Genomic DNA, 14,680 nt, shown 5'->3' with positions numbered 1-14,680 from the left:
TTCACAGTATGTGTTGGAGAGAATTGTCTTGATTGATTAGGTGCTCTTCGGCTATCAAGTCTGAGGTTCATAAGGACATAATATTTGGCTTTTTTATTTTTTATTTGGACGCTTGGTCCAATCATGCCTAAATCATGTAATACTTGCTTAAAATAATCAAAAGAGAAAAAAAAATGCTGTCAGTATGCTGGTAGTCTTGAATGATTCATTTGTTTATTGTACACAGTAGGACTTTTATTCTGAAAACTCCAGTGCATTTAATTTTTTTTTGTTTTCTTGTATTAATGATGAAAAAACCTGATCTGATCACAGCGATGGTTGGAGAAGTACAGCTTGTATTTATTGCACTTTTGTGATTTGGGTGTGCTGTCTTTCTTTTTCTTGTGAGACTTTTGAAAGCTGTGAATTTTATCATCGACACTGTACTGTCAACCAGAATTGTAAATATATCACCAGCACAAGAGTATTTTGTAGTTTCACAACAAATATAAAAAGTTCCTTTCTTCTAATCTTTATAATGTTTTGTGTGTGTTTGTGTTTTTACTCTCACATTCCTAATAGATTTATCTGTATTGATATCAATCAGTTTTCTTCTCATTCCAACTATTATGTGCAGTTGCTAACAGTAAAATATCAGAAAGAAGACTAAATATGGGGCATTTTCAGCAAATGATTCATTTTATGCTATAAAAACACAGTACACAAATGACACTGATTCTCAAGAATGGCCTAAAATATATATATACATACACAGGTCCTTCTAAAAAAATTAACACATTGTGATAAAGTTCATTATTTTCCATAATGTAATGATAAAAATTAAACTTTCTTATATGTTAGATTCATTGCACACCAACTGAAATATTTCAGGTCTTTTATTGTTTTAATACTGATGATTTTGGCATACAGCTCATGAAAACCCAAAATTCCTATCTCAAAAAATTAGCATATTTCATCCGACCAATAAAAGAAGTGTTTTTAATACAAAAAAAGTCAACCTTCAAATAATTATGTTCAGTTATGCACTCAATACTTGGTCGGGAATCCTTTTGCAGAAATGACTGCTTCAATGCGGCGTGGCATGGAGGCAATCAGCCTGTGGCACTGCTGAGGTGTTATGGAGGCCCAGGATGCTTCGATAGCGGCCTTAAGCTCATCCAGAGTGTTGGGTCTTGCGTCTGTCACAATATCCCACAGATTCTCTATGGGGTTCAGGTCAGGAGAGTTGGCAGGCCAATTGAGCACAGTAATACCATAGTCAGTAAACCATTTACCAGTGGTTTTGGCACTGTGAGCAGGTGCCAGGTCGTGCTGAAAAATGAAATCATCTCCATAAAGCTTTTCAGCAGATGGAAGCATGAAGTGCTCCAAAATTTCCTGATAGCTAGCTGCATTGACCCTGCCCTTGATAAAACACAGTGGACTAACACCAGCAGCTGACATGGCACCGCAGACCATCACTGGCTGTGGGTACTTGACAATGGACTTCAGGCATTTTGGCATTTCCTTCTCCCCAGTCTTCCTCCAGACTCTGGCACCTTGATTTCCAAATGACATGCAAAATTTGCTTTCATCCGAAAAAAAGTACTTTGGACCACTGAGCAACAGTCCAGTGCTGCTTCTCTGTAGCCCAGGTCAGGCGCTTCTGCCGCTGTTTCTGGTTCAAAAGTGGCTTGACCTGGGGAATGCGGCACCTGTAGCCCATTTCCTGCACACGCCTGTGCACGGTGGCTCTGGATGTTTCTACTCCAGACTCAGTCCACTGCTTCCGCAGGTCCCCCAAGGTCTGGAATCGGTCCTTCTCCACAATCTTCCTCAGGGTCCCGTCACCTCTTCTTGTTGTGCAGCATTTTTTGACACACTTTTTCCTTCCCACAGACTTCCCACTGAGGTGCCTTGATACAGCACTCTGGGAACAGCCTATTTGTTCAGAAATTTCTTTCTGTGTCTTACCCTCTTGCTTGAGGGTGTCAATGATGGCCTTCTGGACAGCAGTCAGGTCGGCAGTCTTACCCATGATTGCGGTTTTGAGTAATGAAACAGGCTGGGAGTTTTTAAAAGCCTCAGGAATCTTTTGCAGCTGTTTAGAGTAAATTAGTTGATTCAGATGATTAGGTTAATAGCTCGTTTAGAGACCCTTTTCATGATATGCTAATTTTTTGAGATAGGAATTTTGGGTTTTCATGAGCTGTATGCCAAAATCATCAGTATTAAAACAATAAAAGACCTGAAATATTTCAGTTGGTGTGCAATGAATCTAAAATATATGAAAGTTTAATTTTTATCATTACATTATGGAAAATAATGAACTTTATCACAATATGCAATTTTTTTGAGAAGGACCTGTATATATAAACATAATAGTTGGTCCAACTTGCTCATAGATGTATGACAAACATTCACACAACCTCTTGGCCATTATTCAAGTTCAAATTTTAATTTAAAGAGACAGTTCACCCAAAAATTACAATTCGGTCGTCATTTACTCTCACTCATGTCGTTCCAGACCTGTTTGAGTTTCTTCTGTTGAACATAAAACTAAGTAGATATTAAAGAATGTTGGTAACCAGACAAATACCATGGAAGTCAATGGTTGCCACTGCCGTCAAATGTCTGGTTACCCGCATTCTTTAAAATATATTTTGTGTTCAACAGAAGAAAGAAACTCGTACAGGTTTGAAAACTTGAGCGCGAGTAAACGATAGAATTTTCGGTTTTAGGTGAACTATCGCTTTAAAACATTTAAACTATGTAAATGAAAAGAATACAATATTACAATGTAAAAAAAATCTAAAATTTATATCTATCGTGCGTATGTGTATTTAGGATATACAAAATATTTAATATAAATCAATTTGTGTCGTGACTCTTTTTTTTTTTCTCTCTCACTGCCAACTATTGAAAGGCTGTAGTTTTGGCGGGTATTTTCCCACAATCCCGCGGGACCGGAAGCAGCGCGCTGTGTGTTTAGAGTCGCTGCTACTGCTAGCTGCACAGCGGCTTCTACATCTACGCCGAAGAACACCTAACAACCTGCCAGGTGAATAGTCGCCTGAAACTTTGTGTTACTCCGTATGATATTTGTTTAGTAGCGTTACATACTCTGGCTGGAATGGAAATGTTGTTTGTCAGCGTGTTTGGCGGCAGCAGACTAACAGAAGCTAGCGCTTTAAGCTAATATCAAACCCTTGCACCAAATCATGGTTCATTTAATTTTTTTTACTTCTTTAATGAACAATTAAGATGTATAATCACATTGATTTTTAGAAATTCGCTTCTAGATACTAGCCTGTGAATGGTTAGAGTTATCTAGAGTATTCTTAAGACGTTAATGTTAGTGAACATTAATTAATATAACGTTATATATGAGCATTTTAGTATTTCCACCCACTTGAGCGTTACATTTTGAATAAATGATAACCGAGTTTGCTAGTTGTTTGTTTGGGTGTGGAAACGTTGTGCATGTTAATATTCACTAATTGTTCATTTAATATTCACCTACTTCATTCGTATGTCCACTATGAAAGTGAATTAAATAACGTTATACATTCCCTGATAAGATTAAAATGTAAGATGGTAGTTGCTAGAGTATTCATCTGGTTGAGTTGGCAAACACTTTTTAATAAGTGTCTTACATTATTATTATCAGTCTTTCATTATTATTCTTGTACTTTTTTTAAAATATTTCCATGCTAATGAGAGATGAATTAGAATAAATGCCATGATAACTTAATTTGCTCTTCCTGGCAGTTTCTTTTGCGTGTGAGAGCTTCAGGATCGCTGGGATCCTCTATCAGTTCCTCGGCCTTCATCATCACCATCATCATCATGCCAGCCGCACTTGCAGATACCAGTCAAATTATCTGTGAGGTCTGGGCCAGCAATGTGGAGGAGGAGATGAGGAAGATCCGACAGATCATTCAAAACTACAACTATATCGCCATGGTGTGTGTGTGAAATCATTCTAATATGCTGAGTTGATGCTCAATTATTATTATTGGTGCTCAGTTATTGATAATAGTTCTTATTTTCAGATTTGAAAACCATTTGTCATGCTTAATATTTTTGTGGAAACCATGATGATTTTTTTTTTCTTCAGGATTCTTTGATGAAGAGAAAGTTCAAAAGAACAGCATGTATTTGCAATAGAAATATTTTTTAACATTATAAATGCCTTTATTTTCACTTTTGATTAATTTAATGCAACCTTGATAAAAGCATTTTCTTAAAAGAAAAAAAAAGTACCACACATTTTTGAATAGTAGCTTTGCATCAAAGTTACAACAAAAAATGTGAAGCAGCAAAAACGGAAATGTTTCTTGAGCAGCAAATCAGCATATTAGAATTTCTGAAGACTGGAGTAATGATGCTGAAAATTCAGCTTTGCCATCACAGGAATAACTTACATTTAAATATTTATTTTAAATTATAATAATATCTCACAATATTACTGTTTTTCTGTATTGATCAACAATGCCTTGTCATAAGAGACTTCTTTCAAATACATGCATCTTAATTGTTCCAAATGTTTGACAGTAGTGTAAGTGCTTTAACAGAAATATGAGCTGAATATTTGTGCTTTGGATCCTCAGGACACAGAGTTTCCTGGTGTTGTGGTTCGTCCCATTGGAGAGTTTCGCAGTACTGTTGACTACCAGTACCAGCTCCTGAGGTGTAACGTGGACCTTTTAAAAATCATCCAGCTGGGTTTGACGTTTATGAATGAAGAGGGAGACTACCCGCCTGGAACCACAACATGGCAGTTCAACTTCAAGTTCAATTTGACGTAGGTGTCCAGCGTTACTTGCTTAACCCTTCTCATCTCTTATGTTGATATTTGTGTGAGAAGCCCCGTTTACACCTGGTATTAAGATGCACTTTGGTCGATCAGTCGTGTTCACATAAGTTGCGCAATTTTATTTGATCAAAAGATCTGAAAAACCACATTTCTCACTCATAAACGCTCCCTTTGAATAAATGAGGACAGAAGTGGTTGAAAGTGGATAAAAGATACGGATAAAAACAGGTGTAAAACCGTAATGTGTCTCCCTCGTCTGGTTGTGATAAGAACGGCCAAAACGCATCTTAATACCAGGTGAAAACAAGGCCAGAGTGTTTTACAGATTTAGCCTGAGCCAGTAATGGTAATGTTGGTGTTGTTTGACCCTGTGTTTTGCAGAGAGGACATGTACTCCCAGGACTCCATAGATCTCCTCCAGAACTCTGGGCTGCAGTTTAAGAAGCACGAGGAGGAGGGCATCGACACACTCTACTTCGCAGAGCTCCTGATGACGTCAGGCCTGGTGCTGTGTGAAAATGTCAAGTGGCTCTCCTTTCACAGGTAATAGAAAAATCCATCAATCTGCCGGACTCCAATCTAGGGCTGGACCCGAATATTCATTCATTTTCAATTTTTGGATTCGAATATTCGGGGGAGTTATTAATTTATTTTTACGCGCACCTGGCATCCCCCTCGAAGCGGTTCTCATGTGCGCTTGAAAATGTTTACACTATAAAATTATCTTAGCTTAGCCGTGTTTATTAGGATGGACAGTTGAAGGAACCCAACCTTGTTATGTTCCCCGCACCTGGAGTATTCTCGGTCTAAAGCGCACCCTTGTTTTTTGGGTTAAGCTGCGTTGCTTTGACATTGTGGAAAATAGAATGTGGAAAACAGAATAATAGAAACAAAATGTATTAGCTTTTTTACTCGTTTGTGCTGGTAAACTTGACAACGCCCCACTGCGGCTGAGTAGCACCAGCGGTGGTCCGCAAAAACAATTTTGTTTTGTATGTGAAAACTGTTTTTCATGAATATTGTGACACGGGTGAAGCACAAAGCATTGTTTACAAAATAAACAATAGGTTAACAATTAAATGTTACATCGCAGCCATGGAAACATTTGGATTCATGACGAATGAGTGAGTTGTGCGTGAGCCCATAAAAATGTAAGCTTTGTCGGCTTTGTATTGTGGTTTGCGGTCTGGTCTCCCGATTATTAGTATTTAACCATATTCGATTAGTTATTCCACTGGACATGGAATCTCTCGTTTCTTTTCCCAAATCTGCACTCACGTCTCACCCATTTTTGCAGAGGATTATAAATGTTTCTTCCTTTGTTTCGCTTTTAATTAGGCCTATTATATTCGCATTCTTTACTGTGGTAGCCTAAAGTAGAAAAAACGCCGTAGGACAGGTAGCCTAACGTTTTAACTTGCATGTCAAATTCTTTTTAACACAGCTTGTGTTTGTTATCAGACTTCAAATCCACCACGTCATATTTATTTGTAAAGTGCGTTTCTCTCACACGCACACGTGTGATTTTAGTTTTGATTTCTCTGGCAGCGCACAATCAAAAAAAGTCTAAATGTCTTGACACGGAGGAAGATAAAATTCACTATTTTACAAGTAGAAAACATGAAGATATTAGAAAAGAGATGGTCTCACATCCCTGATCCCTCTCAAAGCACAGAGCGGTAGGCTTAGGCTATATCATGCGTCTTTGTGTGGAAATATAAAACGAATTAAAAAAAAATAACTTTATTATATTATTTAAGTAACCATTATTTACTGATTTATTTCAACACTTTACAGGCATTAGTGTATTGTTTCATTGGCGGATGTGCTCAAATGAACACACATGTCTGTTACGAAATGGATGTTTGAGCCTTGTTTATTATTATTTTTAATTTGCCTGCGACGCTTCAAATATTCGATGTTGATTACTACGGAAGCTTTGAAGCTCAAAAAATGGTATACTCCAATCACTGTTTTTTTTTAATCTATTGATTTATTAAACATGCGATTTATACATATGAAAATTATTATTTCTTAACAAAAATGCTTCACTGCTTTTTTGGGTTCAATTTGAGGTGCAAAAAAGTCAGTTGTCAATACTGTAGCTATCGTGCTACAGCACACATTCTGTCAGTTGCAGTTCTGGCGCCGCCAGCCCAACATACTGTCCAACATTCACATCACATGTTTATTTTAGTAACACGTGTGAGATTGAAGTTCTTTGCCATCACAAAAGTTAAAGGGGTATAATAAACTGCATTTCTTTTTGTTTTGTTTTATGTTCTCTGGGGTCCACTCAGGGCTGAAACAACTAATCGATAAAATCGGTTGTTATAGGTAATGAAAATAATCGTCAACGAATTTGATTATCGATTAGTTTCGTCAAACAGACGGAGTGCAGTAAACCAGGAGCGCAATAACTCTGGCTAAAATAAAATAAATTTTTTTTTTTTTAAATTAAGTGTAGTTTTAAAATTCTACATGTAACGCAAGATATATTTATGAGAGCAGTAACAGTAAAGGCACTTTTTTGGAATGACACATTAATGTAATATAACTGTTCAGACGAGTGAATGTGTGCGTTCTTCGTGCCTCATAGAAGTTAACATTTTGTTTGTTTATTGTCATTTTTAATTTAGTCGCTTTAATATCTGCTTGAAAATATTAAGCAATGCTGTTTTTGGGTTTGGAATGCAATTTTTATATTTTAACCTTTTTTGCTTATATACTTTTATATAAACATATATATTTAGGCTTATATAGGAACATTTTGGCCACTGGCACTTTTCATTTTATATTACACATTGTTTGGAGAACAGCATTGGGCAGTATGTGGAAAAATATTGTTTAAAATAAGGGATTAAAATGAATTTAAATGTATAATATATTTTTTCATCCAATTAATTGGGAAATTAATCGACAGATTAGCCGGTTATCAAAATAACTGTTAGTTTGCCGCCCTACTCCACTTATGTGATCAAGATTTTTACATCAAAAAACATCCTAATTTAGAATAAGCTATTTTCTATCCTGATTTTGACACATTCAATACTTGGAAGTAAATGCTCACTGCTATGATTGGGTAACAGGTTTGCATATTAGAAATAATTTTCAAGGTCCCTGCCATTACACGTGTTTGATGTTGAAAAATATCTTGTTACATAGTTGAAACATTTGCCAACAGTGTGAAACATTTATGCATACACCTGTTAGTAGGAGTCACTTTTTACACATGATGATTTTAGAGCCATTTTGCAGCTTATTCTGGCTAAATCAGTCAGGGTGAGATCCGAAGACTTACGAAAAATAAGTGTACGGTGTACAAGTGACACTTTTTTTATTACATTCAGAAATAATGTAAAATGCCAGTAAATAAAACGAACATGTATTTTACATTCCCTCACACTAAAACAAATCCTTAAAATTGAATGGTGTTCAGAACAGAAATACAAGTGCAAAACAAATTAGTGACATTCATCATAAACGTATATTAAAAACACCAAGTCTAAATTAATTTAAACCAAAACTACCGGCGTGTTGAAAATGTGCTATAAAATAAACTGCTCATTCAGCAAATCCAAATGTGCACTTTGATCAAATTTTGCATACTTGACATTAATTGCATTATACAAATAGCTTTGGAATGCATCACAGCATGACTTTGTTGAATGGCACATCTAGGGACAGATTTACTAACAGCTTTCCAGCGCAAACCTTCTTTTGGCATTAAACTACTGTCCCGACACTAAAGACACACAAAGGGGTGAATAGGGTTATTTTTGCAGCTGACCTTATTGCATATGTGTTTATAGGAGTTTCCCTTTCAGACGCAACGTTAATGGGAGGAGAGTATTTAAATGAATCACGCACTGTGATTTAGGATAGTCAATTTACAGGTATTTGCGCCATTATTTAAGCATGTCTTAAACCAGACGCTAATTTGCACTGCTCTTGTTAGATTGCGTCGGTCATTATGGAAATGATCCGGCAGATCAGTAGACATCTGTGCTTTTTTTGGGATTTCGTTCTCACGCGAATGTGCCCTGTTAGTAAATCAGGCCCCTAGTGAGATCTAAAGGTTTTTGTTTTGTTTCTCCTCTGTCCTCACCAGTGGCTATGATTTCGGATACCTGGTGAAGCTCCTCACAGACACCCGGCTGCCAGAAGAGGAGCACGAGTTCTTTCAGATCTTAAACCTTTTCTTCCCAGCCATTTACGACGTCAAATATCTCATGAAGAGCTGCAAAAACCTTAAGGTACGTCAAGTACTGTAACCCGTGTTGTGATTGTCATTGATAAAGATGATCAGTGAGTCGTGCTCTGTTCAGGGTGGACTTCAGGAGGTTGCGGACCAGCTGGAGCTCAAAAGGATCGGCAGGCAGCATCAGGCCGGCTCAGACTCGCTGCTCACTGGAATGGCTTTCTTCCGCATGAAAGAGGTTCATATTTTGTAAATGAGGCCATAGCTGACGCTGGGATCTTAGCTGTTCATTAATTCTGCTGTCATGTTTTATTTCTTCAGCTGTTTTTTGAAGACAACATCGACGATGCCAAGTACTGTGGGCGACTCTATGGCCTGGGATCGGGTTCCTCTCAAAGTCAGAATGGAATCTCCAATTCCTCGCAGGAGGAAGCCAACAACAAGCACTGACTAAAATCAAGTGCATGACGCACTTGTTTTAATCCCACTCAGCATTGTTCTTTACAAAGATGATTTCAAATGATTCATGCATTCTAAAGGGACATTGGGAAATGCAAACAAGCTAATCTCCGATTCTGTTCTGCTCTTTAGTCCATCACACCACGACGTTCCAGGACTCTAGATGTGCTCCTGTTCTTCCCATCGGCTGCTTTTTTGAAAATTTTATCTTTTGTTTTACAGTATTAAAAACACCATCGTTTTAAGCATGGGACCAGTGCTTGCGTATCTTACTGCTTACGAGACTCCAGGCATTTTAATATGCTCAGTCCTTTTTAGAAATGTTTTGATATTTTCTGGAAAGGCTTGAGATTTAATCATCACTGAGATAAGAGGAAATGCCTTCTCAACGTTGGAACACGTGACTTTGGGGTTGTGTTTTTAAAATAAGCCAGCATGTATGTATATTAAAATTGAAACTTTCAAAAGAAATTGCTATCTTTAAGCATTTTTCCTGTAATAAATACATTTTAGATTGAGGTTTGGGGCATATCTGAGAACACGAGTCCACTGGTCCTATGTAACCGTTTTAAAATTGTTCGTCACACGATCTCGACTGTTTGTGGTACGTGTTTTTATTGTATCTGTTGTTCGAGACAGTTGTGTATTAAAATGTTTTCTATCGCCACAGTGGTGTCATGTCCAATTACAAGGCATGTGTACTGAAAACTGAACCTTTGTTTACAGCCTTTAAAGGAATGGTTCACCCCAAAATGTTAATTTCTTGATTTAAGATTTCTTTCTTCAGCTGAAGAGAAATTATGGTCTTAGAGGAAAACTTTGGAGGATTTTTTCTCCATGTAATGCAGGTGAATGGTGCCCAACGTAGACTGTTTTTGACAGACCAAAATCCATATTTCGGCAGATTCAAAGGGCTCCACACTACCCCAACTGACAAATAAGAGTGTAATCTAGCAAAACGAGCAGTCATTTTAAGAAAAATATGTATTCTACAAGTGCTCACCTTGTTCCAGCTCTGTGAAGCAAGTTCTTGATCATCAAATAGCACTGCATTATTCATGTACTTTATATATATATATTTTTTAATGACTGATGGTTGCGTTAAAGACCTGTATTGGTCAGGTGGAGCCCTTTGAAGCTGTATAAATATTAAATGTTGGACCGTCAAAAATGGTCCATGTTCAGCACCATTCACTTGCATTACATGAAAACAACAGGATATTTCTCCCTCCAAAACCTTAATTTCTCTTCGGCTAAGAAAAGAAAGTCATGCATGGTCTTGGGGTGAGTAAATAACCTTATCATTTTTGGGGGAAACATTCCTTTAAAGTTGGAAGGCTTTAGTTTTGGTGGGTGTTTTCCCACAATCCCACAGGCCTGTAAGTACTTCGTTAGTAGGACTAGGAATAGAAAATGAATTCCAAATCTTGATATTGAGTGCAAAGAGAACTCTTCTGCATGCGAGCTGTTTTCTGTTCTGGGGACTCAGTCGCCTCTTATATAGTGCACACAGACAAATATACACAATTGTGTCAAAATATCCTCATCAACAGTTTTGTCTTAAGTGAATGTAAACTTTTGAGAACTTGGATCCGTACATTGACACCTACTGTACCTGCTGCCACTAAGAAAATCACTCACTGAACTTGATGGAATAACTTTTGTAACTTTAATTAGCCTAATCTGTTTTAATTGCCTGTTCGGCAATGTGTTACCTATCAAACATCATTTATCCTTTTTGTAATTTTGCCAAATATTTTTTCTTGATTACACATCTTTATTTGATGTTTTCTTTATTCCTAAGTTAACGTTGCTCAGATATTGTGATATTCTTAAGGCGATTATTGATAAAATAGCCCTACATGCATCTTTTTTTTTATGATTCATCCATGCATTTCTTTGTTTTACATAAGGCTTCTCTATGATTGGGCATATGTATGTATGCTAAACTTTTACAATCCTTTAGTCTAATTAAACCCCGCCTCTTTCTTACAAGTTCACAGCCAATCAACAACTGAAAGATAAAACAAACTCCCACACTAGTATTTTTTCCTTTTTTGATGTTTCATCTCCGTCACAATACGGAGAAAAAAAGGTTTGCCGCTAATTGTTTCGTTATGATTTAACATTTACACTTTTAAACTTGACTTCATATTGATTAAAATATAAATATATTTTATATATAAATGTATCACAAAAGTGCTAAAAGAATTTTAAAATGAAAAACCACACAAAAAAAGAATTTGTTTATCTGCATGTCATGTGACAACTGACATCAAAGATCTGTGAACATGCAAATGTGTTAAATTATTGAAATATGAATTTTAAAATATTAGGGGGTGCTTCAAATAAACATTTTAATGCAATGGGGTTCGGCTGACAAAAGTTTGGTCAAATACAATCGATTGCTTCAATAAAAAAAAGTTAACTGTGGGAGAATTTGTTTTATTACAGACATAAGTCAAGTGAATTTTACATATCAAACAACAATAATTGCATATCAAAAACAATAAGTGCTATTTGGACAGTGTCAGTCTCTGCCAGGCTTTACAGAGCGATTCTGTAGTTCCGTATTTGCGCAATAAAGTTGTGGCTTCGGCACAGATGTGCCGTGGAAACAGGGTAAACTGTTTTTCCATGTGCAGAAAGACGATACAACATTCCATGACATCCGGAAATGGATATTGCTAAAATAAGAGAGAGAGAGAGAGAGAGAAAGAAAAAAATCTATCATGAAATGAAATCACTTCGGTCAGAATACATGGCTACTCTTGAATGGCTGTCAATAGAGAAAGCTCCTTTTTGCCCCCATAATTTAAGCTAAGCAGACAAACTCTGAACCAGCTGTCTGAACAATAAGAAACTTAGAAATGTGTCTCAAATATGATGGAGGCTAAGGCCTCCAAATTGTCAAAATGTTTCAAACATTGCAGAAAAAACCTGTTGTACGCAATTTACTATACCTTCTATCATCTGATTGATAGTTTATAATTCAAGTAGAAGGTCTTTTAGTATTTTGTTGTGAAATCCTAACCGATTTTTATAAAGTAAAAGAATGTTTTTTTATATTGTAAGTAATATTTTTTAAGATGAACAGTTACACTGCAGCAACTTAGGTTTACTTTATTATTCATCATATACGAGTATTATATATGATACTTCAGGCTTTTGAGGAATGTTTATTTGTGCATCTCTCAGATTTACATTTCAAGCTATCAGACTTTCATCTTACTTACTTTTTGGACATATACAGTAGTCTACATTTGAAGTGGATCAAAAAAAAGTTCATCAAAGTTGTCCCAAGACAAGACCAGGTATTAATCAAAATTCATGTAAAGGTTTTGACCCACTTCAAATGTTGGCTACTGTATATCAGCAACTGCTCCAAATTGCATATTTTGCTCAGTGTAATACATTTGAGGTGTTTTTCTACACGTATGATCTCAATTTTCTCCTATATCACACTTAATGAGCCATAAAAGCCTGATGTATCAAATATGATCATTTTATATATCAGGCATTACGGGGTTAAAGGGACAGTTCACCCAAAAATGAAAATTCTGTCATCATTTACTCACCCTCAAGTCGTTCTAAACCTGTTATTTTCTTTCTTCTGTTGAACACAAAAGAACATCAGTAACCAAACGGTTGATGCTCCCCATCGAGTATAGCATTTTTTCCATAACATGGAAGTCAATGGGGTCCATCAACTGTCTGGTTACCTATAGTCTTCAAAATATAATCTTTTGTGTTCAGCAGAAGAAAGAAAATCAAGTCGTTCCAAACCTGTATGAGATTGAGTAAATGATGACAGAACAGTCATTTTTGGGTGAACTGTCCCTTTAAGAAAACTGAGTATCTTACTCTAAGCAGCTCAGGAAGGGCAGTGAGCACTTTATGGTGTTCAGCAACCTGGGCAGTCAGTGTAGAGAGCGATTCACTACTAAAGAGAGACAAAAAAAGAGCCGTTAGACATTTCTTTGAAGCACCTGAATCAAAGCACATAAGATACAGCATCAGAAATACCTGCTTCCACTTGTAGATCCTCCATGTTCCTCTGAAGTTTCAGATTGAGAAGTGCTAAGAGCTTCAGGGCTCACGTGAGTCTCTTCACACTGGCTGTGCCGCTGAATCAGGCTCGTCACTCTCTTCTGAATCTCTGCTATGGCTCTCTGGGCGGCCTGAAGACTGGCATGAGGTTCAGAGAGAAGAATGTTCCAGAAGCCCTCAGAGAAAGTGCCTTCAGATTGAGCTTCTCTGTTACAGTCTGCTTCATCTTCTTTGTGGTTGTTCTCTGTTAAAGGGTGACCGTTGCTGATGGTGTTATTGGTCAAAGCTGAAGTTTCATCACTGTAGTTCCACCATTTCTTATACATGAGCTGATAACAGACAAAAGCCTCCACGATTTGAGAAATCATCGAGCTTCTCTCATCACTTGGGTCTAGTTTCTGTTTGTAAAGTGCCACTGACTCCAAACCTGCAACAAAAAGGACAATGAGATTTGAATTAGGGATGTACCAAAATTTCGGGCCGCCGTAGGACTATACATTATTTGGATAATTGGTTAAAAAATGAATCTGTTAAATCGGATTCTGTTGTTTAGAACTTAATTAAGTTATAATATACTGATATTTAATATTAATATATTTTCTGTCCAATTTAGGCGTTACTTTTTTAATAGAAGTTTGGTTATTTTATTTTATTAGCATGTATTTATTTTCATTAAAATGATTGAATGTCATTAAAAAGTAATATTAATACAATTTTACAAAAAAGCTAATTTAAAATAAGAAATAAATCATTTTTAAAAAGCAGTTTTGGTTTCGGTTTTCGGACAAGTGCATCCAAGATTTTAGGTTTCGGCCCAGAATTTTCATTTCGATGCATTACTAATTTGAATCGTTAACTTTAAAGTCTTCATGGACACAATAAAGAACATTCTTGTTTTTTATGGAATATTGCAGCATTTATTATAAATTTGTCTATGCACATCATGTGCCCTTGTAATATTTAATCAAAATAAATTCCTATCTCTTTTCTTCTCTGATGATGTGTTTACTGGTGCGAGGGCGGGACAACCTGTCACTCACATGAGATCAACTCATAACGAACCACAACCATCCAATCACTTCGCAATGGCCAAAATCAAGTCCTGCCCTACATCCTTTTTTGTTTGAGAAACCTTTTCACTGGGATACATCCCGACTTTAAATTTCACTTGG

General features: G+C 36.6%; 2 protein-coding genes across 3 annotated transcripts in view; one reads left to right on the top strand and one right to left on the bottom strand.

Annotated features, from left to right (window-relative positions):
• Nucleotides 1-2,913: 2,913 nt before the first annotated feature.
• cnot8 (CCR4-NOT transcription complex, subunit 8) lies at nucleotides 2,914-10,125 on the top strand. Its single transcript, XM_077196716.1, has 7 exons — nucleotides 2,914-3,040; nucleotides 3,751-3,945; nucleotides 4,593-4,786; nucleotides 5,180-5,341; nucleotides 8,910-9,054; nucleotides 9,127-9,237; nucleotides 9,321-10,125. Exons 2-7 carry the CDS (start codon nucleotides 3,829-3,831, stop codon nucleotides 9,447-9,449), a joined length of 858 nt encoding a protein of 285 aa, XP_077052831.1. The 5' UTR covers nucleotides 2,914-3,040; nucleotides 3,751-3,828; the 3' UTR covers nucleotides 9,450-10,125.
• A 1,762-nt stretch (nucleotides 10,126-11,887) lies between these two features.
• gemin5 (gem (nuclear organelle) associated protein 5) overlaps nucleotides 11,888-14,680 on the bottom strand; it is a 31,999-nt gene continuing 29,206 nt past the window's right edge. Inside the window, exons 26-28 of one of the 2 annotated variants that reach the window (XM_077196714.1) lie at nucleotides 13,485-13,935; nucleotides 13,323-13,401; nucleotides 11,888-12,145 (exon numbers count right to left, since the gene is read on the bottom strand). In XM_077196714.1, the coding sequence (XP_077052829.1) occupies nucleotides 11,975-12,145; nucleotides 13,323-13,401; nucleotides 13,485-13,935 (701 nt within the window). In that variant the 3' untranslated portion in view covers nucleotides 11,888-11,974. The remainder of the gene's footprint in view (nucleotides 12,146-13,322; nucleotides 13,402-13,484; nucleotides 13,936-14,680) is intronic. The other variant, XM_077196715.1, reaches the window with a different exon arrangement.

This window comes from Siphateles boraxobius, unplaced genomic scaffold (genome assembly GCF_051911475.1).
Source record: "Siphateles boraxobius isolate OS27281-9 unplaced genomic scaffold, OSU_SipBor_1 11, whole genome shotgun sequence".
Lineage (NCBI taxonomy): Eukaryota > Metazoa > Chordata > Actinopteri > Cypriniformes > Leuciscidae > Siphateles > Siphateles boraxobius.
Note: the sequence above shows the minus strand (reverse complement) of the source record. Positions and strands in the feature narration are given on the sequence as shown.